Source organism: Nymphaea colorata, chromosome 1 (genome assembly GCF_008831285.2).
Source record: "Nymphaea colorata isolate Beijing-Zhang1983 chromosome 1, ASM883128v2, whole genome shotgun sequence".
NCBI classification, from domain to species: domain Eukaryota; kingdom Viridiplantae; phylum Streptophyta; class Magnoliopsida; order Nymphaeales; family Nymphaeaceae; genus Nymphaea; species Nymphaea colorata.
The window spans coordinates 21,811,457-21,837,475 of record NC_045138.2 but is presented as its reverse complement, the minus strand read 5'-3'; the positions used below and the strand labels follow the sequence as shown (position 1 = coordinate 21,837,475).

The window sequence follows — 26,019 nt, the reverse complement described above, 5'->3', positions numbered from 1 at the left end:
TTCAATGCATCTCTTTCCTCATTGAATGTTCACATATAAAAGAGAAGTGAAGATTGTATCAACCGATATTCTCAAAATGAGCTTGAATCGGTCCCTTCGTATCAACTTGGGGACAAATCAATTTAATTCAATTCATTGTTACATAAACCATCCGCAATGCACAAAATGGCGTCAGAGATTGCCATATTTTTCTAAGGTGTGTTTCTGTATTGAAGATGCTTGACCTTCTTCGGTCTACGCTCTCTTCTTCTTCTTCTCCCTCTCTCTCTCTCTTTCTTTTTCACACATCAGTGGAGGGTTTCCTTCTCAAACAGGCTAGGGGTTTCCCCTAGCTACCATTGCAGTGACTCCTCCTCTCTCTCTCTCTCTCTCTCTAGATTTAGTTGAAACTAATGCATCTTTTCAGAATTTGTTTCACATTGTTAAAATGAAAAGGATAGGCCTGGAAAATTCTAAAAAGCAGCATCCCTTAGAAATATTATGCCAATCTCGGAAGAAGTGTTATATAGAAAGGGTTCAAGTAATAACTTCTAAACAACCATATGTAGATCTTCATGCAACAGATAAAGCATATATCTGAATTTCATAAATAAACATTATTATGCATTTTTGTAACAGAGGTATGAGAAAAAAGATCTAAACCGACAAATATTTCCTTGTAACAAATTTAAGACCTTTGAGATGAGCTCAAGAGTTGGACCCTACCAATGGAGAAAAATTTCTCCCGGAGAAGACAACCTTTAAAACTGGATGATATTCAACCTTTATTAGAATTAGGTAGATTCTATGTCTTCTCCTATCCACAGGCGTTTTTTTGTAACTTTGTTTGTAGACAAAATATCTTTCATAGGTGTACAATAGTTATTTATCCTTGCCCTTTAAGAAAATTTTTCTGTTCAACAATGACAAAACTAAAGAATCTGCACAATAAAGTGCTTGTAGAAGACAAAGCTGATAAAATTTCCCTGGAGATTAGCGATTGGATATTATCTAACCCACATTTGGCATGAAATGGCAACATATTTCCTAATTTTATAGAAAACATAGTTATCTTTTCTTGTAGTTGCTTTTATATGAAGCAATAATAGTTGTGTGCGCAAATGGGGTGATCTATCAAACACCTGAGCTATAGTTTGATAATCGTTCCTTTGCTTAGTGAAAATAAACACAAAAAGTGTGTTGATTTGTCCTATTTACATACATTTGAAGCGCAAGGAGTTTGCCAAGATTACAACAAATCTTGTTTTCTGGTTTTTTGTAACGGAAGGCATTAGTAAAATTTTCGAGCAAGACTAATGGTTTTTCATTCTATCAAGCATAGTTCAGAGTGCTTTAAGTGGCTCAAGAAAAAATGTATGGTTTGGGAAATTTTTCTTTGCTTTCTTAATTTGCCAAAAAGAAAGAAAAAGATAGAGGTTGTTCTAATTCTGCGGCTTACCTAAAAGCATGTTTTCTGGTTTAAGGTCCCTGTGTCTAAACACTTAGATAATGCAAGTACTTCAGCAATGTCTAAAGCAATTGCTATTATCTCTTGATGAAAAAGGTATCCCATCATGGTGTCCACAAGGTTCATGGATCAGTTCATTCTCTATTTCAGCTGGTAAGGGCATGTAAAAAGCCACTAGTTTTCTGCCTCATCACTGAAACATACCTGGTGGATCTTTAAAGGCATACCTCTACAAATTAAGTGTGGGATCTTTAAAGGCATACCTCCACAGATTTAAGCCTGGGCACCTTTCTCATTAAGAAATAATAGCAATTGCTCTTGAGATTCTGCAAGGAATGGAGTACATGCATTGCCAAGGGGTTAAACATAGAGACCTTAAACCTAAAAGCATGCTTTTAGGTCTAAGAAAGCCTCTGAACTAGAACAATCTCTACCTCTTTCTTCTTGGCAAATGAAGAAAGCAAAAAAAAAAAGTTTCCCAACAGCCTAGCTGACATTCCTAGAAAATTAACCATACACTTTTCATTGAGCCACTTAAATCACTCTTGAAGAATCATGCCTAATAGAATGAAACAACATCTGTCTTGCTTGAAAGTATTACTAATGTTGCTTTTCTGTAAGTAAAAGCATGTGCTAATGACATTTTTACATCTTTTTGTGGCATTTGTTGTGGTTTTTCTTATAAAAGAACAACATAAGTAAAATCACCATTGCTAATGAGAGTGCATTTCATGGGTCCATTCAGCAACATAACTTTTATTAAAATTTTTCTCACTAACAAGACAGACAAAACAAAGGTGTGATGGACAGGACGTCCTATCTACGTTGTCTGGTGGGACAATTATCAAAAGGACTTCTAAGATCATACAACATTAGAGTGAAGGTAGTCAATTGAGTCTGAACCCAAGCCAACGTTCATATAACTGCAATGTCCAGAGAACTGCTTACTGTGATGTTTATCACGTTGCTTACTGCTTTATTTGTTTTATATGCCATGCCCACATTCTTACGTAATAAAATAAGTCATGAGTTCTCTAATATGAAAACTCAAATTTTTGTACTTTTAAGTGGTGAGAGCATTTTCAGCCTATCAGGGAAAAGAGAAAGCATCATTTTTCAAAACTTCCTACTAATTTTCAAAATTTGCTCCTCAAACATATCATGGGCCCCTCCTCTCAGGTTTCTTCAACCCTCCAACAGGCAACAACATACAAGGATATAAAACAGTTCAGACTCTAGTTGAATCTAACTTGTTCCAAATCCAACTTACACCAACTTAATGTAATTAGTTTCAGTTCAATCTCAGATTTAAACATTATCTTTCAAAAGCATTTAGATTCATAGACTATAAGATAAAAAAAAAAAAAAAACACCTGATCGAAGTCAGCTTTAGTCGACGGTTCAGTAAATTTGTCAAACCAGCGGAGGTGCAAGGAGAGAGGGTGGTGAGGTACGCAGTATCAAATACACCGTTACACAGACTAAGGGGAGATTCACCTGTAGCTTCAAAGTGGGAGCTTTAAGCAACAACCAGACAACATGAAGGGCATCTTCATCTGTCGTTTCGAAGTGAACCCTTGCAAAACAATCAAACAAAGTGATTATTTACCAAGGAAAATGTTCACTTTGTATTTGTAAAAGATAATGAAATTTTTCGATAGTGAAAATTTTCTCCTTATAAGATTCTCGACCCTTTCTCCCCATTCCTAGCTACAAATAAATAGGATTTACAGTGAATTTTTTCTCCTCATCCAAAAATCACATTTCCCAAGGTATAGCAAAATTCTCTTCCCAAGTTTATAAGTCATATATCTTACAGCATCATGGAATGTCTACTTAAGGATGTTTATGCCTACATAAGGATGTTTACTGTTGTAAATGTCATATTTTAAAATATTTTTTACTGTTTTTCTTAATCATTTTTCCAATACTAAATAAACCATAGCCAAGAAAACCTATAAACAAAAACTGTGTTGCAGCATCTTATGTTTACAAAAAAACATTCCACTTTTGAGTCGAATGTGCCGCTGTCCGTGCATTATACTAGTGAATACATCATAACTACAATTCGCTGAAAAGATGCACTCACTAGGGCTTCACAGCCTGAGACAAAGTTAGGTACTTACGGAATGGAGTACAGTGAGTGCCGGTAAAACAAAGTTCACGAAATCCAGATAACCTTTCAAAAAATGAACAGTTAAGACGTTTCATGACAAGAATCTAGGTGATCTTCACAGTGACGAAGACACGAACATGTGGTCTTCAGTAGAAAGGATATATCAATGCGCACCACCAGTTCCTGAATGAAGCTTGTGTGTCATGCACGGAGCCACATGAAGAACTCCAGGTTCCTCTGTCAAAACATGAAAAACTTATGAGCGCATAGGAAAGAAATCAACTTTGCAGGGACAGCAATCAAATTGACATACAACCATATAACAAACAATATGTCTACATATGAACAACAGCACCTGTAAATCCGTGAACAACTGAAATGCCACCTCAGGCATAGACAAATGACGGTTTAAAGAATTCGCTGGGAAAAGGGAGTTATAGATAATGGCACGTTTTGTGGTTTCTGCGCTGTCGTCCGCCTTTCAGAAGTACTAGTGTTGCCAATACATAGTTTTGCAGATGGTGTTAGAAACTTGGAAGGCAACACTCAAACCATGACTTAACATCATCCTTAACAGGTGGCAACTGGCAACTTGACAGTGCAATGCCCTCATGTGCCTTGCATGCTCAATTGCTCATACATTTGTTGCAAAATATCATGAATTCTTTGAAATACCATAACCATAAAAAAAAGAACAATCTGCAGAATGGACCACCATAAACCTCAACCAGGTCTAAAGAAGATAAAAGAAACTCTACTTGCTCCACACAGAAGTACAAAATATATCACATCCTCCAACAAAGAACAGAATGTGAAAGCAAATGAAAGTGTTCAGAAAGCAAATACAAGCTGATGCTAATGGTTAGGACAATCTAGAAGGGGAATTCCAGCAGCCAACAGGCTATCAGTCAAGCAGCTCTTAATAAAGAATACCAAGGGCAGAAGATCTGTATATAAAAGGAAAATAAAAGTCCTCCCCACAATTGGTTAGGACAATCTAGATCAGAAATCCTAGCCCGAATGAGGCTATCTTGACTTGGGTATTCAATCAGCCAAGCAGCTCTGAATACCAAATACCAACGGGTATAAGATCTGAGAGTCAAATGTAACAGCTTTTACGAGAGGCCAAGCTGAAACAGGCAAGGAACATCCTCAAGTACTGTAACAGTCAACCTCAGTAAAGATTCAAGAAGTCTTTCCACCGGAATTCAGTCAAACTCATCTGTACGAAGTCTGGAAACCACTGCATTTATTGAGATTAATAGAGCCTTCTCCAGAACATTTGTAGCATCCTTTCCACACTAATAATGATGTTCCCCCATTAGAACCTTGAAACTAAATCATCAGTCATCACAATCAATAGATACCATCAGTTTTAAACATGTGTCCACAACATTTATAGTATTCCTTCCACGTGGATCATGAGATTACCTCATTACAATCTTGAAGCTGAATCATCGGCCACAAGAAACAAATATAGGATATCAACTCTTTAGATGAGGATGGACATTGAACAGAAGTTTATATCTTCCAAAACCTTGTCCATAAGCAATCTGCACTTCGGAAACTCCTTTGAACAGAAGCAGAAATCTCTGTTGTTCATCATCATGTTGACCAAGCACAAAAAGCTTGAAGCCCCAATAAAAATGATCCTACAACTTAATTTTGAGACGATATGGTTACGCACCTTTTGCACTACGACAGAATTAGCTTACCTGCTTATCCCTCACAACATCACAAAAGGTCAGCATTGCCCAAAAGCGCTCAAACCCTTGAGGGGTTTAGAATGTTTAGGGCTTTAGGCAACTCATAGAAGAGCAAGTGTAGGATTCATCAATGCCCGTTCAATGGACGGACAGACAAACACGTGGATCGTCATCAAAACAGATTAAGTTAAATAGAAAATGCCAAAAAGCAAAATGCCCTTAAATTGAACAAGAAGAAAAAGTAAACAGCTTTGATTAGTGGAAAGTTGCTTTTCTAAACGGACGCATGAATATGCGACCTGATGGCCTGAGGAATTAACAAGGCATGAAGATAGCGTCAAAAGGATCACACCTGTCTTTTTATTGGGTTATGTGGCAGGAACATTTTGTCACCGTTTCACGAATTTGATTTAAAGATTCAGACAAATTCATGGAGTAATACTCATGAAATGTTCTTACTGTCAAACTATCTCTAATTAGTTCTTACTGTCAAACGACCTCTAATTAGGTCAGGCTTTAGAACTGTTGACAAAGCTTAAAGGAACTGAACAAGGCATGTTCAACTAGAGTCCTTTAATTTGCTTGTTTACTCGTCACAAGTCAAGCCCAAGTTATTGACTAATAAAATTAACATACCTAGTTGAGGTTTGCCTTGGGAACGAGGGACAGAACCAGAAATTCTGTTAAAGGGTACTGCATATCAAATTTTAATTTTTTTAAAGTATACCAATATGTAAATGAGAAAAATTGCCCATGATATAAAAATAACAAGTTTCTAAGGTGGACAACTGCCTACACATCGCCCATAAAAAAAGTAGCCAACCTTAAACTCTTCTCAAGTTAGAGATTGAGCTTGCAAGCATAATGTAACGATCATGAGATTATATAAGCACAGGATAATCTTGAAATTACGTGTTCATTTCTGATCATGGGTTATATGGACTGACACAAATTTAAAATATAAATGAGCAAAAAATGAGTTGTCTCAACTAAGAAAGGAAGCGGATACTGTAATATCTTGGTAGTACTCTCTCTCTCTCTCTCTCTCTCTCTCTCTCTCTCTCTCTCTCTCTCTATGTATCTGTCTCTGTTGCTTGGAATGTTCCTTAGTGAAGAGAAATAGAAATGCACGGCATATATGAACTTCTTCAGGTAATCTAACTTTAATGCATCTCTTTCTTCATTGAATGATCAGATATAAAAGAGAAGTGAAGATTGTATCAACTATCAACCGATATTCTCAAAATGAGCTTGAATCGGTCCCTTCGTATCAACTCGTTGACAAATCAGTTTAATTCAATTCATTGTTACATAAACCATCTGCAATGCACAAAATGACATCAGAGATCGCCTTATTTTACTAAGGTGTTTTTTCTGCATCGGAGATGCATTTGGATAGATTCCCCGAATACTAACCCTTTTATTACATGTAAATTTTTGAATTTTTAAAAATCTGAGGGAGGCCATAGCCCCTGCCTCAGCCCCTGAGCTCCGGCGACCTTCTCTATCAGGAGACATTCCTCTCCTGCTACCTTCTCTGATCTTCCTCGGTCTACGTTTTCTTCTTCTCCTCCCTCCCTCTTTCTGTCTTTTCACACATCAGTGAAGGGTTTCCTTCTCAAACAGGCTAGGGGCTTCCCCTATCTATCATTGCAGTGTACTCTCTCTCTCTCTCTTTCAGTAGCTGCCATTGCAGTGTACTACTCTCTCTCTCTCTCTCTCTCTCTCGCTAGATTTAGTTGAAACGAAACCATCTTTTCAGAACTTGTTTCAATTGTTAAAATGAAAAGGATAGGCCTGGAAAATTCTAAAAAGCAGCATTCTTTAGAAATATTATGCTAATCTCGGAAGAAGTGTCATAGAAAGGGTTCAAATAACAATTTTCTAAACAACCATATTTAGATATTCATACAACACCTAAAGCATATAACTGTTTTTCATAAATAAACATTATTATTCATTTTTGTAACTAAAGTATTAGAAGAAACATCTAAAAAAGAGACCGACAAATATTTCCTTGTAACAAATTTAAGACCTTTAGTGAGCTCAAGAGTTGAATGCATATGTCATTTTGACGACACTATAAAACTGGATGATACTTCAATTTTTATTAGAATTAGGTAGATTCCATGTCTTTTCCTTTCCACAAGCATTTTTTGTAACTTTGTTTGTAGACAAAATATCTTTTATAGGTATAGAATAGTTATTTGCCCATGCCATTTAATAAAAAAAAAAAAATCTGGTCAACAATGATAAAACTAAAGAATATGCACAATAAAGTGCATGTAGAAGACAAAACTGATATACTTTCCCTAGAGATTAGCAATTGGATATTATCTTACCCACATTTGTCAAGAAATAGCAACATATTTCCTAATTTTATAGAAAACATAGTTATCTTTTATTGTAGTTGCTTTTATATGAAAAAATAATAGTTTTGTGCGCAAACGGGGTCCATCAAACACCTGACCTATAGTTTGATAATCGTTCCGTTGCTTAGTGAAAATAACCACAAAAAGATGTGTTGATTTGTCCTATCTACATACATTTGAAGAGCAAGGAGTTTGCCAAGTTTACAACAGATCTTACTACAAGAATATTGATATTGGATACTTCAAGTACTCATGTTGGATACTTGTGGGAGTTATAGATGAGAAACCTGTAATACTCATTTTTTGGATTCAATGCTTTAGAAGGTTTTGCTGGACAAGGATGTTTTGAGTGGACCACAAACTGAAAGAACACATACCTAAAAAAAAATGTTTACGAAAGAGTATAACAGTGTCGATGATGTGACCCCTAGTGCCAAGAAAAATGTCAGTAAAAATATGTATCTGAATGCACGAACGAAAAGCACACTCATCAGTGAAAATGGCTTTTGTTGATGTTGTTTTCTTGTAAGAAAAGACCAAAAAAAAGGCACATCATTAGCACATGCTTTTAGTAACGGAAGGCATTTGTAATACTTTAGAACAAGACTAAAGAAACTTTTCTTTCCTATCTTAATTTGCCAAAAGGAAAAAGATAGAGGCTGTTCTAATTCTGAAACTTACCAAAAAACATGTTTTCAAGTTTAAGGCCTCTATGTCTAAACACTTGACAATGCAAGTACTTCAGCAATGTCGTCAAGAGCAATTGCTATTATATCTTGACTAAAAAGGTATCCCATTATGATGTCCACAAGGTCCATGGATCCGTTATTATGAGTTCGTTCTCTATTTCAGAGACTAAGGGCATGTAGAAAGCCATTAGTTTTTTGCCTCATCACTGAAACCTATTTGGTGGATCTTTAAAGGCAAACCTCCACAAATTTAAGCCTGGGCACCTTTCTCATTAAGAAATAATAGCAATTGCTCTTTGAGATTTTGCGAGGAGTACATGCATTGTCAAGGGGTTAGACATAGAGACGTTAAACCTGAAAACATGCTTTTAAGTCTAAAAAAGCCTCTGAACTAGAACAATCTCTACCTCTTTCTTCTTGGCAAATTAAGAAAGCAAAGAAAAGTTTCCCAGCAGGCTAACTGACATTCCTAGAAAGTGAACCATACACTTTTCATTGAGCCACTTAAATCACTCTTGAAGAATCATACCTGATAGAATGGAACAACATCTGTCTTGCTTGAAAGTATTACTAATGTTGCTTTTCTATAAGTAAAAGCATGTGCTAATGACTTTTTTACAACTTTTTGTGGCATTTGTTGTGGTTTTTCTTACAAAAGAACAACATAAGTAAAATCATCTTTGTTAATGACTGTGCTTTTCATGGGTCCATTCAGCTACATAACTTTTATAGACATTTTTCTCACTAGATGTCACATCACTGACACTCTTATACTCTTTTGTAACATTTTTTTAGTAAGCGATCTTTTAGCTTGTGGTCCGTTCAAAACATCATTGTCCATCAAAACCTTATAAAACATAAAATCCAAAAGATGAATACTATAGGTTCATCATTTGTAACTTCCACAAGTGTCCAATAAGAGTACCTAAAGGATCCAACATCAATATTGTTGTAATAATAGTTGGAAGATCTGTTGTAAACTTGGCAAACTCCTTGCGCTTCAAATGCATGTAGATAGGACAAATCAACTCATTTTTTGTGTTTATTTTCACTAAACAAAAGAACGATTATCAAACAATAGCCCAAGTGTTGATAGATCACCCCATTTATGCACAAAACTGTTATTGCCTTGTGTAAGCACTTTATAGTGCAGTCTTGTTCATGAAAGACAAAATTGAACACACAGTATACAAAAAGACGGTTGCTTTGGACAAAAAACACTACTAACAAGACAAACAAACAAGACAAAGGTGTGATGGACTGGACGTCGTATTTACGTTGTCTAGTGGGAAAATTATCATTGTCGGGTGGGACAGTCAGTTTTTGTCAAAGGTTGAGTAAATTTGTCATACCAGTGGAGGATACAAGGAGAGAGGGTGGTAAGGTACGCAGTATCAAATACACCGTTACGCAGACGAAGGGGAGATTCACCTACAGCTTCAAGGTGGGAGCTTTAAGCAACAACCGAACAAGATGAAGGGCATCTCCATCTGTCGTTTCGAAATGAACCCTTGCAAAACAATCAAACAAGGTGATTATTTACCAAGGAAAATGTTCACCCTGTATTTGCAAAAGATCATAAAATTTTTCGGTAGTGAAAATTTTCTCCTTATAAGATTCTCGACTCTTTCACCCCCTTCGATTTACAGTGAATTTTTTCTCCTCATCCAAAAATCACATTTCCCAAGGTATAGCAAAATTCTCTTCCCAAGTTTATAAGTCATATATCTTATAGCATCATGGAATGTCTACATAAGGATGTTTATGCCTACATAAGGATGTTTACTGTTGTAAATGTCATATTTTAAAATATTTTTTACTGTTTTTCTTAATCATTTTTCCAATACTAAATAAACCATAGCCAAGAAAACCAATAAACAAAAACTGTGTTGCAGCATCTTATGTTTACAAAAAAAACATTCCACTTTTGAGTCGAATGTGCCGCTGTCCGTGCATTATACTAGTGAATATATCATAACTACAATCAGCTGAAAAGATGCACTCACTAGGGCTTCACAGCATGAGACATAATTAGGTACTTAACAGAACGGAGTACAGTGAGTGCCGATAAAATAAAGTTCACGAAATTCAGACAGCCTTTCAAAAATGGACAGTTAAGACGTTTCATGACAAGAATCTAGGTGATCTTCACAGTGACGAAGACACCAACATATGGTCTTCAGTAGCAGGGATATATCAACGCGCACCACCAGTTCCTGAATGAAGCTTGTGTGTCATGCTCGGAGCCACATGAAGAACTCCAGGTTCCTCTGTCAAAACATGAAAAACTTATGAGCGCATAGGAAAGAAATCAACATTGCAGGGACAGCAATCAAATTGACATACAACCATATAACAAACAACATGTCTGCATATGAACAACAGCACCTGTAAATCCGTGAACAACTGAAATGGCACCTCACGCATCGACAATTGACGGTTTAAAGAATTCTCTGGGAAAAGGGCGTTATACATAATGGCACATTTTGTGGTTTCTGCAATGTCCTCCGCCTTTCAGAAGTACTAGTGTTTCCAATACATAGTTTTGCAGATGGTGTTGGAAACTTGGAAGGCAACGCTCAGACCATGACTTAACATCATCCTTAACAGGTGACAGCTGGCAACTTGACAATGCAATGCCCTTGTATGCCTTGCATGCTCAATTGCACATACATTTGTTGGAAAACATCATGAATTCTTTGAAATACCATAACCATAAAAGAAGGAACAAGTTGCAGAATGGATCACCATAAACCTCAACCAGGTCTAAAGAAGATTAACAGAAACTCTATTTGCTCCACACACAAGTACAAAACATATCACAACCTCCAACAAAGAACAGAATGTGAAAGCAAATGAAAGCGTTCAGAAAGCAAATACAAGCTGATGCTAATGGTTAGGACAGTCTAAATCGGGAATTCCAGCAGCCATCACGCTATTGTGACTTGGGCAGGCAATCAGTCAAGCAGCTCTTAATAAAGAATACCAAGGGCAGAAGATCTGTATATAAAAGGAAAATAAAAGTCCTCTCCACAAATGCTTAGAACAATCTAGATCAGAAATCCTAGCCTGCATGAGGCTATCTTGACTTGGGTACTCAATCAGCCAAGCAGCTCTGAATATCAAATACCAACAGGTATAAGATCTGAGAGTTAAATGTAACAGCTTTCACGAGAGGCCAAGCTGAAACAGGCAAGGAACATCCTCAAGTACCGTAACAGTTAAAAATTCAAGAAGTCTTTCCACTGGAAGTCAATCAAACTCATATCTACGAAGTCTGGGAACCACAGCATTTATTCAGGTAATAGAGCCTTCTCCAGAACATTTGTAGCATCCTTTCCACACTGATAATGAAGTTTCCCCATTAGAACCTTGAAACTAAGTCATCAATCATCACAATCAATAGATACCATCATTTTTAAACATGTGTCCAGAATATTTATAGTATTCCTTCCACGTGGATAATGAGATTACCTCATTACAATCTTGAAGCTCATTCATCAGCCACAAGAAACAAATATTCCTTATCAACTCTTTAGATCAGGATGGACATTGAACAGAAGTCAATATCTTCCAAAACCATGTCCATAAGCAATCTGCACTTGGAAACTACTTTGAACAGATGCAGAAATCTCTGTTGTTCATCATCATGTTGATGAAGCACAAAAAGCTTGAAGCCCCAATAAAAATTATCCTACAACTTAATTTTGAGACGGTATGATTATGCACCTCTTGCACTCTGATAGAATTAGCTTACCTGCTTATCCCTCACAACATCACAAAGGGTCAGCATTGCCCAAAAGCTAGATGGCACGTGTGCTCAAACCCTTAAAGGTTTTAGAATGTTGAGGGCTTTAGGCAACTCATAGAAGAGCAAGTGTAGGATTTACCAAAAGGAGATAACAGAAATAAACCAAAATCAAGTGTTTCCCAGGAACAGCTGGGAAGGGTAGCTTCCGGTCAAAAAAAAAAAAGGCAACTCATTGGAATTACGCAGATTCCTAGAAGAGTTGACAGAAAAGTCACTGCAGAACTTCTTTCACTCATGCTGGACAGTATTAGACTAGTAATTGACCAAGCAATTACCATCATCAGACAATGTACATCTATGAAGCAACAAATGCAACCTTTACCCTCTCAAAAAGTCATAATCATAAACTGCAACCAAAAGTTTTTACTTTTATATACATTATACACCACAATCCTTATTGAGAATCTTTCTGGTCACACACTGCATATTACAAACTCATTTATTTTATAGATTAGCTTATAAGTTGTTGATTCAGCATCTTCATCTTTGAGATAGAGCTTCATAGGTTTCTCTTTAATCCACACTTGCAGTTCCTGAATGCAGTTGATATATGGTGTCTGGAACTACCATCAGAACCCCTGGTTGTTCTACAAAGAGATGAATAGCAAAATATTTATCACTCACCACTTTTCAATTTTAAAATATCAGTTTTGGAATGAAACAAAAATCAGCCAAACAAACAAGGAAGTAAAAATGCTGAAAGAAAACAGCATATTGCTGAGGAAAATTTTACACGGTCAAACAACTAATAAAACTACAAATGCTAAATCTCCATATGACACCACATGGAGACAATTCTCATATGACCCAGGAAGTATATTTTAAGAAGCAAGAAAAGAACTCAATTTAGAAAAATGTTGCTTGATACAAACTCAAAATCACCAACGACAAACGAGATTACCTACGTGTCTTAGGCACCCATCGTCACAATCACATCTAATAAATGAAACAATAGTATGCCTTTAGAAACTTTAGGTCAAAATCACCTCCCAGAATCGGTAGTCTTGAAGAATATCACTCAGATACAGCAGGAATTCAAAGATGAAAATCTCATTCAGCTCACATGGAATTAAATCAATAAACCACACATTTTTTTTTCTATCGTTACTTACATCGCCTACACATATATTGGTTCTCAAAATTGTGGCCATCAACATCTGCATTTGAACATCTTTGCATAATCATTTAGTCATCTGTGTTTACATTTCTTCCATTTACTTCTTAGTTTCAAGTTTATTTTGTTCTTGTCTATTTTTTTTTTTTTGTTGGAACTTGGAAGTGCCCAAGTTTTTCCTGAGAACTAGCATCGCCCAAAAAAAAAGGACCTGAGAGATACGTCTGTGATTATGGTTCTCGGTACATATACATGATATTTCTTGAAATTTGAGCCTCCTTACAGGCTTCAACAATAGAATCACAAGAACATTCATTTGACAACTACAGATAAAATTGAAAATCAGTTTCTCATCATCCTTGGTTCAGTCATTTTCTAAGTTTCCCTAGAACTAAATATCAGGTATAGGGAAATAATACAGTCAACAAGAAAGATACACATTTCAACAAGATTGAACAAGAACTATACTCTAACATAAACACCGATGTTGGAACGATGTTACAACCCCGTCCACCATACTGCATCCCTAAACTTATCTAGCCTACTCCCTAACATGGTCAAATAAACAGCAAACTCTATGTCAGTGCACAACGTTTGTCCTTATGGACAACATAAGGAAATTACACGCATGGTCTAAACAGCATTTGGGGAATCCGAAAATTCCTTCCAAGTGAAGCAAGAAACTAAAAGTAACACAAGTGACCCCAAATGGGACAACCTACTGAACGAAACCTTTCAGGATAACAAACAAAATAATAGATTAGCCAGCGAATGATCAAGGGTCAGAATGTCTGGCAGTTTCGTAATTGGTTGAAAATAGTCATAATCGTAATCCAACCTACTTTTCCTAATGAAATCGGGCAATCGCAAACACGCCAATACAGCAAAAGGATTCCAGACCAGAAAACCAGAAGGTGCACGTCAATCTTTTCGTATAATAAAAAACAAGACAAGAGAGAGAGAGGAGCCTACTCGAGAGCTTCGCGACTTGTTCCGGGGTGAGCTTCGCCGAGAAGCCGCTAGCGGCAGTTGAGTAGCTGTAAATAAGAGCAGCCTTCGCGGCCTCTTCACTGCGTTCATTCATGGAAAAAGAACATAAAGAATAGAAAAAGAAAAGTACCAGAAAGGGAAAAACAACGATCAGAAACTGAGAAAGAATTGAAAGAAATCCAAGAAGAAAGAAAGAACGAAAGAACGAAAGAAAGAAAGAAAGAAAGAAAGAAAGAAAGAAAGAAAGAAAGAGAGGCAGAAAGAAAGAACGAAAGAACGAAAGAAAGAAAGAAAGAAAGAAAGAAAGAAAGGACCATCGAAGAGGGAGAAGGAAAGAAAGAAAGAAAGAACGAAAGAGAGACAGAAAGAAAGAACGAAAGAAACAAAGAAAGGAAGGAAGGAAGGAAGGAAGGAAGGAAGGAAGGAAGAAAGAAAGAAAGAAAGAAAGGAAGGAAGGAAGCAAGGAAGGAAGGAAGGAAGGAAGGAAGGAAGAAAGAAAGGACCATCGAAGAGGGAGAAGGAGGCATTAGATTCAAACGACCGCATACCTTCCAAGAACCGAAGCGAGGGTCCTGAGGTGGTAAGCCTCAGGCTCAGCGGCCTCCCCCTCCGGCGGTCTCTCCATGTAGACGATGTGAACCGCCGGCTTCTCTTCCGGAGTGGGAGAACTCGCCGCTTGGTGCTGCGCCGGCTGCTCAGACATGATGACCGCCAAGAGGACAACGACGCTCCAGAGGACGACAGACAGCGTCGACGAGGAGCAAGTCAACACAGACGGAGAAATGCAGCCGCTCCTTCTTCTTCCCATCCTCCCTCTTGGCACCTCGAATTTATTTAAGAACGAAATTGGATTCTACCACCTCCCCACAAAATCTTTCTTTCGTTTTCGTCTCAGTCTCCGTTTTTTTCCTCCAGATGAAGCCGTGGAACAGGATCTAACTTTCATCCAAAGTAAGGAATTGCCTTCTCCTCTACGTTTTAAACTCCCCCGTTTTAGAAGGCCGCTCCGTTCGGTTCGGTCAAATGCGGAATGGCGGTTTTGCTCGCTCCTTACGCACCGACCTTTTCCTTTTCCTTTTTTCTTTTTCTTTTTCTTTTTCTTTTTCTTTTTCTTCTTTCCCTCGCTGAAAGTTTAGACTTGACAAGAACCTACCTATACTTCAAACATTTTACAAATGGCGCACCATATGAAGAAGATAATTCTGGCTACAGTTACACTTATGGAGTTTGGGAAAACGGCTACGTACAAATTATTTTCTTAAACATTGCTTGGATTTGTAAATATCGAATCTCAATCCGGTCTTTGGTATTCCTCCAAAACTGGGGAGCTTCCCGTAAATGTTTGTCTTCCGTGACCGATCGACGGCTTAGATTGTGCCAAGTCACCGTGCCACCTGGCACGATTTCGTAGCTCGACTGCCAAACAACCATTTAACTTATTTTAGAGACGCTCATCATTTTTTTTATCATTTTCTTGAGTCTTAAAAAATTATAATTATTTTTCAACGATAAACTTGAAAAAAATAGTAATAGTTAATCAACAATGCAGGTTAGGTCTGGTTTTAACTGATATCTGAAACTTAGGCATATTTTCTCAATTAATAAATCTTTAGATATACTTTCCAAAATTTCTCATTATTGTAGGTCAGGATTCATTTTAGATTATTTATTCATTATAGATTTAGAGACTAAGTTTGTTTATATGGTTGAATTCCTACAAAACAATTTCATGTGTACATTGAGAGCAGTCAATAGATCAATCTAGTTTAAGTTATTAAGAACCTAATAATAGCCTAATTTTTGTATGTTTAAATCTCAGTTTTTAATTGTTTGAATAGACCAACAAATTTATGATAGTTATCACAAAACCTATTGCTTTTGACCGATTATAATTTTTCTTTTCCCTTTCTATCGAGTTCATCTATCGCATGAACTCATGAAAATTTATATATATGAGGCATCACAACAAATATTTAGCTCTTCTCTCTCTCTCTCTCTCTCTCTCTCTCTCTCTATATATATATATATATATATATATATATATATATATATATATATATATATATATATATATATATATATATATATATAGAGAGAGAGAGAGAGAGAGAGAGAGAGAGAGAGAGAGAGTAATAGGGAGGTACCTGACCACTTATGTAAGGGATAAAAAAACTAGACCCATTAAATTCATGTTAGAAAGTGTTTTAAACCAAATAGGAACCTTATAATGTGTTTATAAACACTAATTTAATATAAATTATGTTTTAATTCGACTCATTTTTGTAAAAAAAAAAAACTGATCCGTATACCACCAAAACTTTTGATGTTGTAAGAGCCGTTCATTTTTTTACTATTAAAAAAAGCATAATTTAAGTAAGAAAACAGTTAACTTTATACATGTTTCTCATCAGAGATCATATCTATATGGTTAAATTTCAAAAAAACAATAATAACAATAAATTCAAAAAAAAACTTGTTTTTGTTTCTTACCCAAGTGGTCTGGCTTTTTACCAACTTTCCTTTTCCTCTCTCTCTTTGTTTTCATATTTTGATATACATTTTCATTTTATCGGCTCTCTTTCTTTTTCTATATATATATATATATATATATATATATATATATATATATATATATATATATATATATATATATATATATATATATATATATATATATATATACTTCTTTTTTGCTATTGAACTAGATTGTGATAATGCTTCCAATTCTATATCAAAAATTAGATCCTCAAAAAGTGGATCTACATGTACCAAGATGAAACATATAAGGGAAAATCCCGCTTTGAAAATGTCTAAAAGAAAGGAGACAACCAACAAAGGATGTAGGTATCATAGTCATACAATTACAGCATTTTATGTTTATGTGGCTTCTTCTTCTACCTCAATTGTGTTTCTCAAACTGGTATGTCTATTACTAACACTAGGTGTGTTAGGAACGATCTCTCTCACTCTCCCTTTGGGCATCAAGAGAGAATTGAAGGAGGAAAGACGGATTTTAAGTGGTTCGGAGACAATGTTCTACTACATTTATGGATGTAGAGAGTTGTCACTACCACAAAATCAAAGAATACGTTACAGCAAATTTTGTTTCTACAAGCAAGAGTCAATTCTGGATTGAACTTAAATTTGATTCAAAATAAAAAAATTCCTTTCTTGCCAACATGTCTTTTTCCTTGCAAAGATTCTGCTCCTCTCTGTTCCGCGAGAAGAATTGATGAAGCTTTTCTTGTGGTTACATGTGAAAAGCCTTTTCCGTCCCCGCCACCATTCACAGCTTCTTTTTCTTCCTGCAACAAGAATGCCCTTCTCTCTCTCGTCACCCTGATCCTTTTGGTCCTCTGGTCCCTCTCCTCGTGCTATTGCTTTTGCTTGGCTTCTTCTTGCTGGCCACATTAATACTTTTGACCACTTACAGCGCCTTGGAATCAGTTTAGCTAACCAGTGTCCCCTCTATCTCACCACGGCTGAGTCTCGGGTCCACCTTTTTACATCTTGTCCTTTCTTCTTTACTGTCCTTGCCTCTGCCTAGCATTCCCTTGTTGGTAGCCTTACAAACTCACCTTCTATTCGTCTTCTTTTTCTTTTCTGTCATCCCCCCAATTTGCCTGTTTCTTGGGGGCCGTGTTTGGAGGTTATGGCTCATTTCAGCTTGGTGGCGCATTTGGGAAGAGCGTAACAACAGGGTCTTTAGGGGCACCTTCTCTTTGCCGGAGTCTGTGGCTCGGCTTGTGCAGGGAGATGTTCATTTTTTCATTCAGCTGTGATGTCGTCCTCTTTTTGCGACTGGGAGATGATGTTGGTCCGTCCTTCCACTCTTTTTCTACCCATTTTTTTATTTTTCTGTATGTTGTATTTATACTTCCTCTTTTGCTTTTGTTTTACGGTTTGTTACTGTAACTAGGGGACTTCTTGTCCCCATTTTTTGTATCTAGGGGACGTCTTGTCCCCCAATTTTGATATACATTCCCATTTTATCGGCTCTCTCTCTCTCTCTCTCTCTCTCTCTCTCTCTCTCTCTCTCTCTCTCTCTCATTTCTTCTTGGTAGTGCATTTGAGAAGAGCGCAACAACAGGGTATTCAGGGACACCTTCTCATCGTCGGAGTCTGTGGCACGCCTTGTGCAGGGAGATGTTCACTTTGCTATTTGGCTACGGCGCCGTCTTTCGTCTACTGCTGGGTGATTCTGCTGTTCCGTCTGTCCACTCTCTCTCCACCTCTCTTATTACGTTATATTGTGATACTAACTTGTATATTTTCTTCTTATATTTCGTTTCTGCGGTTTGCTTATGTACTTAGGGGACTTCTTGTCCCCAAATTTTACTATATATTTTCATTTTATCGGCTCACTCACACACTCTCTCTCTCTTCAATGGTCATAAAAAGGAAGAATCTCTTATAAAGGCAAAAATTAGAAGAAAAACTATTAACAAAACATCTGAAAATATTTTAATGTTTTCAAAACGATAAAAACACCTTCTTCCCCATTGATCAATATACAACTAGTCAAGCCAACTCAAGATCCAGCTTGACTCATTTATTAAACACATCGAGTTCCAAGCTTGAGTTAAAACTTAAGTTATAATCGACTCGAATTCGAATTAAATGAGCTTGACTTGTTAAACTTGTTTGGGCTCGTTTGTTTTTCATTTCTCCTTTTATGTCTTTTTACTCTCTTTCTTTTTATTTTCCATTTCTCCCTCTCTCCCTGTCTTTCATTCTACTTCCTTTTCTTCCTTCTACCTCTTACCGCAAGTCGCAAACCAGATAATAGTTTCTTGGTTTCAGTGGTAGGTTGTATGAATCAGTATATAATTGATTTTTTATGTAAGCAATGAAATTTAGGCTGGTGCTTTTTCTAGACTGTTTTTAATGAATAATTTATGTTTTAAAAAAGAACCATAGAAGAATATTAAAGTTGCTTTTTTTTTCATAGCTTGAGAAGATAAGGATCATTATTCAACAAACAAGCAATATATGAGTCGATTCCAGGTCGAGCTCGCCCACCTCGTTGAACATCCCTACCCATAGAGAAGGAGGGGGGCCCGTTTTAGACCCCGATCGCTAAACCGCTCAATAAGTTGGAATTCAGCAAATGCATCAAAATTTGAGATGATTTTGTGAGTTTGCCTTCATACAAGGGTTAGAAAATGTTTACAACAATAATTTATTATTGCTGATGCGTTGACATGGCCGCATTCACTGTATGCCAGAGAAGCTGATGCTCTCCTTGTCGCGCAACCACCTCCCCATGTTAATGGAGTTCATCGATAATAACGACAATTAGCAGGATGAGAGAATTACAGAATTCTTCCAGGAACGAAGAAGCGTCAAAAATAAGAAAAGGCCAATCCTGCTGCTCTGCCTTGGAGTTCCTCTACCTCATGTGGTATAAGGTTTCACTACCAGTGGGAGAGGAACCAGTTTCTGTGGAGAGAATTTGGTGGTAGTAATGATGATGATGGGATGCGATGGACGGTTGTAAGAGGTAGGTGCGCAGAAATGGCTGGTGGGAGGGAGAGGGCGGAAAGGAAGAAGATGGAGTCATCGGGGTCCGGCGCCTTCTTCTTGGCCACGTTAATCTTGTGGGCAGTGTCTGTGCTCTTCGAGATCGTGTTCAACGGTAGGAGGGAGCTCTTGGTCGTGCTGTGGGGCTGCCTCTTCTTCCAGGGGGCCAACTGGATCCTCCGTCTTACTGTCTCTAAGGACCCGCTCTTCGTCAATACCTGCGTTTCCTTGCTTCATTCCTCGTTCTCCTCCCTCTTTGGTGCGCTCCCTCATCCTTCCCCTAAATGTTCTTTCTCTTCTTTTCTATATGAATTTGCTTAAATTATTTGGTTCCGTTGAGCTATTCTATGGAATTTAAGGAATTCCAAAACTTTGGTGGTTCTTCTACTTCGTCGTTTCTTTCTTGCAAGCAGTAAAAAGCGTGTTTTTTCGTTGGTGGAGAAGAATTTCGTTAGTCTCTGCTGTTGCTGCGGAGAGAATATGCTGATAGCTTGAGCTTAGTGGGTTTGTTTGATGCTTATAGCAGGCAGCAGACACTTTCTTCTAGGGTATTTTGTATACAGAGTGATTCATATAGCAGCGAGGTGATGACGAGCATGCAAAGAACGGCGAGGAATGAAATGGAGTATAAGAGCGAGTTTATAGGAGAGCTATGTGATACAGGCGGTACTGAACTCCCTTATAATGCATGTATGTTGTTCTCAAGTGAAGAATGGGACCGGTCTTATAGTCACTTGAGTCCTGCACCTGACAACCATGAAAGGAAAATTCTTCACCAAATAGATGCCTATGAAGGATGAAAAGAGGCGTAGTTGCAGTTGGCAAACTCCGCAGTCTCTTGAGAAAATAAATCAACAATCAAGCATCACTTTCAACGTTTTTTTCTTTGGCAAGTGATGGAAAACAAAGCACTTGTCCCATGAAGATCATATCATCTGTTGCACAAATTTTTCTAGACTGAAGCCCCTTCTCAGTTCGCAAGGCAACTGGTAAACTAATCTTTGGCTATCAAGTGAGACATCCCTGCCATATTTGGAAAAACACGAACATCTTATTCTAGGTAGCGAGGAATGAAGAACACATAAGCAATTTCTGTCATATTTAGGGTAAAAATTGATGCAATCCTAGGTAGTGCGGAGTCAACGAGACACAAGCAATGGCCGAGATTGCTTGACGACCACCACTATCAAATGATGTTTGTTCAGATTTTTGATCCAGAGCGCCAATGAGGAGATTGAGCATGGGGGGCAGCCATTTAATCCAGGTCTGGTCCAGTGTTAGTTCAATGACTTGATCTTTTCTGGTGTAGATTGGGCCAGACAGCAGAATTAGTAGTCAAAAGCCCTACGTAAGCTTAGGTATTTGACCTTCAATAAGGACTAGGTGGCACCTAGGTGTGCCAAAAACAGTACATGAAAGAAAAAGAGGAAGAAGGAGAAGGAGAAGGAGAAGAACAAGAAGAGAGGGGGAAAATAAGAAGAAAAAAGGATAAAAAGGGGAAAAGTAGAAGGAAGAAAATTTTCAGTTTCTTTTTTTAGTTTGGGTGCTTAGGGAGCCCAGCCTAATTGAAAAGGTTGCTGCCTAGAGCCCATCTAGGTGTGATTTTTACAACTTAGGTGGCAGATCCCTGAATCTCAGCTTCCATTGAGGAACCGTCTGTTTGACAGAACCAGAAACCCACTGGTTTCCTTAATGCATAGATGTGAACCTGTATAATAATGAAGAACCCTCAAGCTGCTAGCCTGGTGCCTGTACTAACCTGATTAAGTCCATTTGACTGGTTAGGATGATCAGACAGTGGAGAGCATTTTGCCTGCAATTGAAATTATATGAACAAATACAACTCTACTTGTAATTTGGCCCACAAGAAAGCCATGCAAACAATTAATTCTTTTGTTGGAAATCTTAGCCCTGCTTGACTGGCTCAAGCTTCACTCCATGGCTAACAGTGTCCTAGACATGCTGTATTAGAAGTTAGAACCTTGTTTTGACATAAGCATGAGAATGGTTTCCTCTTTTTGGCTATTGGTTTATGGTGCAGCCTATCTTTTGGACAGAAGCACATAGATCTATTGTTGAAGTGACAGTGTGACACTATGAAAATTTCTGGACTGAGTGCTATTGGTGTCACATGAAGAGAAATGGCACCCAAAGAGCTAATGGTATAATGTTATCTTCTAGGGCGCTGAGTCAGTTAAACTGAAGTTATTCATTGAACTTTTCTGACCTGTTCTTTTCCACAACACTCATTGAAGTTGGTTAATCTCAAACTCTTGTTCATTAAACTTTGTTGACCTTCTCTTTTCTCCATTGGTGCAACACTCCTGTAATAGTAGCTGGAACTCTGAGTAAAGCTGTTGCCTTTGGATGTGGTGAACCTTAGGATTTTCACTGTTCTCGTTGAATCTTTTTTTCATTCTAAGCACATCTCAGCTTCAAAGCATAATCCACACATGTTCCCTTTCCATAGACTGTACCACAAATACATTCACCTATACTCCATGCACCTAGATGGAGGCCTGCTCAAAGCACTTTATCCATTGCCAAGGTACTTGGGTCTGCATTTCCACTCACACCCTTTCAACTTGATCTAGAAGCTGAATGTACGGGGCATCAGATCTGCAGATCATCAGAACCAGATGAATTCCGTAACAAGCTAGATCTTCTCCTATATGCCTCAGGGTTACTAGTACTAGAAGGTATATCCAGCCCACCCGTTTAAGAGTTAGGCCTTGAATTCTCATATTTGGCAGAAAGAGCTAAAGCATTGGTCCTAGAACTTGAACATTTCCTCACTGTCATGTGGATGAGCATGTGAATAGCTTTCGTGTCGACATATGAACTAACTGCCTTCATGTCACTCATGAAATAATTGTCGGTGTAGACTGAATTATCTTGCGTAGATGAGAAATACACATTATCATCATCATTGTACCTGTGCTTGATTTAGACATCGTTGAAGATAACACATTTTCTTCAGCACTTTATGTAGAGGTTCTTGGAAAAGTTGGAACTTAGTCAATGAGTTCACCTGCAGTCAAGCATCCGCTTTGCTCGGATCAAATTTCTCATTATTATCCTTCATGTGTGGAGTTATCCTCTTGAAACAGCGTAAACTCAACAAATATCCAGTCAACTTTCAGGATTGGAAAGTGACTTGTGGATCAAGCTGTTGATGTTGATAGAAGCTTTCAGTGGCTACAGGAGACAGTTAAGATAGATTCTTTTGCTCTCATAAGGCAAGTGCACTTTTGGATCACTGTCCAACTTGTGCTTAGATTTATCTACTGGTGCACCACTGATTGGAGGAAAAAATGAGGAAGCCAAGAGTTTAATGAGAAATTGCTGAATCCTTTCCAGTATTTGAGAATGCACGGAATAATTTGATGGACTGAGGTTGAACTAGGTATGGAATGTGGGTGCTTTCTGATCTTCACTTGCATGTCCTTTTGTGGTCACACTGCTGTCTGTAGATGTTATTGTTCATATTTTGACTAGAAAGCTATTTTACATGGGCACTTCTATAAGCATGAAGAGTCATGTCCAACATTTCTACATGCCAGCACCATCACTGACTCTCCATGGACACTTCTTAATCATTGTGCCTTTTTTCTCCCATTAATCGTTATGACTTTTTTTATTTTTTTATTTTTTTTCTTTTTTAGCAGAAAAGGGTTGAAGTGTTGCACCTCCTTCTCTCCCTTGTGGTTCGGAAATAAACGGAAGAAGGATAAAATATATACAACTATGTCCAAATTGTAATCTTATGGTGTTCCACACTTGCATAACTTGTCAAATGTTGTCAGTTGTCACCATGTCCATGCAACATAGCTAGACGGTAACTTGTAGGTGGTGGTTCCTCTCTCATAGTTAAGATGACTCGTTGGCTCTCACAGGGGGACAAGGGTGTTTTAAGTCCATGGCTCAACTTGTGCTAGATTTCCCACTGATGAACTATTAATATAAGGAAAGAATGGGGAAGCCAAGGATTTGATGGGACATGGTTGAATCTGTTCGATATTTGGGGATGCACACAAACTTATAGACTGATCTTGAACTAAATTCCAAACAGGAGTGCTTTTTGATCAGTGGCATGCCCTTCTAATCTATTGTCACACTGCTGCCTGTAGATGCTATTGTTCATGTATTAAACACTTTACTCTTGAGAAGGGGTACCTATGCATAGTCTGCCAGCATCTTCATGTGGCAATTACCTCCTTACTGCACTTCATATCACTAGATGAAGAACACACCAGATGCTGTTGTTGCTATCTTGTCAGCATGGAAGCTTTTCTGCTAGAAATAGTGTGTAATTTAGACTTTGGTTCCAAGAGACTTTTGGTTTCCTTTGTTATCAACTTCACTGTTACCATGTGACATACAGGAAACTAAATATCTGTGAGGAATTCCTGAAATTGTTAAAGTCTAGCCATGCCATTAAAGAATGCAATATGGTGCTTATCCACCTTGATCTTTTTGTTTAAACTGTCTTATGCTATCAGTTAGTAGAAATCCTATACTTGCTAAACCTTTTTCTAGGCCATCTGACCCCTAGGCCGATCAATACATGCTTGTACAGTTGGTGACGCACCTAGACAAAGAAGTTTCAAGGAACCTTAAAGTGTTTTTTTCTGTCTATTACATGTTTATCTTTCATGTAGAGTGGTTTTACGCGTCTTTCAAGCACTGATGGAGCCATGAGTGTCATGGTATTTACCTAAGTGTTAGATAATGTGTAAAACCAACTTGGTGAAATCATGTTAGATTCTCTTAATGGGCAGATCTGATTTCCCTTGCTGATATGATATCCTTGTGTGCAATTATTTCTTCTAATAACCATGTGTTCTGCTTGCTTTTAAGCTGAAGTTTCATGTTTGAGGTGCAGTTGTACTGATATTGGCAAATGAATGGATGAAGAAGGGTATCAAGGAGATGTTTGAACACAAGCAGTTAGTTGATGGCTTGTGGTCTGGTGCATACTCTGCATTGTGCTTCTCCTGTGGTTACTTTGCATATGATCAGTGGGACATGCTGCATTATCGATTGTATAGCGGCTGGATCCCTTCCATCTTGTTACACCATTTGGTCCTGCTCATCTGCTTTACTCTTGCCCTGTATAGGAACATTACGATCAACTACCTTATCCTGTCTCTTGTGTGTGAGGTACAACTGAAACTCTACTTATGCTGATATCTTCAATGTCATTCAAAATCAACGAAAATCACCAAATTAGATTGCTAAGGCACATGAAATTTTCATCTCTGATTACCAACCTCTCTCTCTTTTTCTCTTACATAAATTGTGTTTCTGTGCAGCTACATTCGATCTTCTTGCATCTAAGGAAAATACGCAGAATGTCAGGAGTTCGTGATGGGAAAATGAGAGTCGTGCAATTGGAGTGGGTGTTCAACTGGCTGGCATTCTTTACAGCCAGGCTAGTATGCCATGTCCTCATCACCTATAAGCTCATTAGAGATGCTCACAAGTTTGAGAGAGGTGTGGCCCTCCCACTTGCTCTGACTGGCATGGCTGGAATGAATCTGCTCAACTTTTTTCTTGGGCGAGACCTCTTGAAAGCATACAGGCGGGAGCAAGCTCAAGTTCATGGGAACTGAAATCAGCTGCTTCTCTTTGCCCCGTCTCTTCCTAATGATATAGGCTTTTTCACAAGAACAAATCCAGTCTGAAGTATCCAATGATGCTTCCTCCAGCTACATCTACAATGACTGAAAGCAAACTGTGCAGCGCCACCTGTCTCTTTGAATCATGGACGGTGTAAAATGTAAACTTGTGATAAGAAGCAAGCTGATTTCCTTGTAACATGAAACTTTCTCGTTAACAAGTACTCATGATAAGATTCTTATGGCCAGTGATACAATGTCTCAGAAACCTGCTGAAGTAAAATTTTGCGATTTTTGGGCATATATAGCCTCCAGGAGATGTAGCCAAAATTGAGGTTCGTCTCTGTTCAGGAGCATCACTAATGGTGTAGGCCGTCAAGGGAAGATCTCCCGATTACCAGCTCCAACCAATTTGGCACACTATTGTGCTTTAACTTTTAGTTTTAACAAATGATAAAAATAAATAAAAAAATAGACAGATGGAGTCTCATCATGATTGACCGCACCTGACTCATGTTTGACCCTAGTCGGGTGCGCACCAAAATCGAACAATCTTGGTCGGGTGCAGCTGACCACACCCGACTCTCATTGACCGGCATTGGGTGTGTGCAGGAGCCACACCTACACGAC

The 26,019-nt window shown here is 37.9% G+C and overlaps 2 protein-coding genes across 4 annotated transcripts; one reads left to right on the top strand and one right to left on the bottom strand.

Moving 5' to 3' along the window:
- Positions 1–3,405: 3,405 nt before the first annotated feature.
- LOC116246158 (subtilisin-like protease SBT3.4) lies at positions 3,406–15,209 on the bottom strand. Of its 3 annotated transcripts, none has more exons than XM_050078139.1 (3): positions 14,794–15,209; positions 14,228–14,325; positions 3,406–3,800 (listed from the first exon to the last, which is right to left on the bottom strand). In XM_050078139.1, exons 1-3 carry the CDS (start codon positions 15,051–15,053, stop codon positions 3,727–3,729), a joined length of 432 nt encoding a protein of 143 aa, XP_049934096.1. In that variant the 5' UTR covers positions 15,054–15,209; the 3' UTR covers positions 3,406–3,726. The 3 variants fall into 3 exon arrangements, with proteins under 3 accessions (XP_049934096.1, XP_031473741.1, XP_031473740.1); XM_031617881.2 differs by lacking the exon at positions 3,406–3,800 and adding an exon at positions 10,256–10,600 and having other exon boundaries at positions 14,794–15,206; XM_031617880.2 differs by lacking the exon at positions 3,406–3,800 and adding an exon at positions 12,459–12,728 and having other exon boundaries at positions 14,794–15,207.
- A 4,238-nt stretch (positions 15,210–19,447) lies between these two features.
- On the top strand, positions 19,448–25,637 carry LOC116245904 (uncharacterized). Its single transcript, XM_031617512.2, has 3 exons — positions 19,448–20,027; positions 24,654–24,931; positions 25,084–25,637. Exons 1-3 carry the CDS (start codon positions 19,727–19,729, stop codon positions 25,381–25,383), a joined length of 879 nt encoding a protein of 292 aa, XP_031473372.1. The 5' UTR covers positions 19,448–19,726; the 3' UTR covers positions 25,384–25,637.
- Positions 25,638–26,019: the final 382 nt, after the last annotated feature.

Bases quoted from the DNA above. Each gene is read 5' to 3' on its own strand.
- LOC116246158 (XM_050078139.1), bottom strand. From the start codon at position 15,053: ATGGGAAGAAGAAGGAGCGGCTGCATTTCTCCGTCTGTGTTGACTTGC. The intron at 14,326-14,793 runs GTATGCGGTCGT...GAATGAACGCAG, and splicing joins CTCGCTTCGGTTCTTGGAAG to TGAAGAGGCCGCGAAGGCTG. The intron at 3,801-14,227 runs GTAGGCTCCTCT...ATGTTTTGACAG, and splicing joins ACAAGTCGCGAAGCTCTCGA to AGGAACCTGGAGTTCTTCAT.
- LOC116245904 (XM_031617512.2), top strand. From the start codon at position 19,727: ATGCGATGGACGGTTGTAAGAGGTAGGTGCGCAGAAATGGCTGGTGGG. The intron at 20,028-24,653 runs GTGCGCTCCCTC...TTTGAGGTGCAG, and splicing joins CTCGTTCTCCTCCCTCTTTG to TTGTACTGATATTGGCAAAT. The intron at 24,932-25,083 runs GTACAACTGAAA...GTTTCTGTGCAG, and splicing joins TCCTGTCTCTTGTGTGTGAG to CTACATTCGATCTTCTTGCA.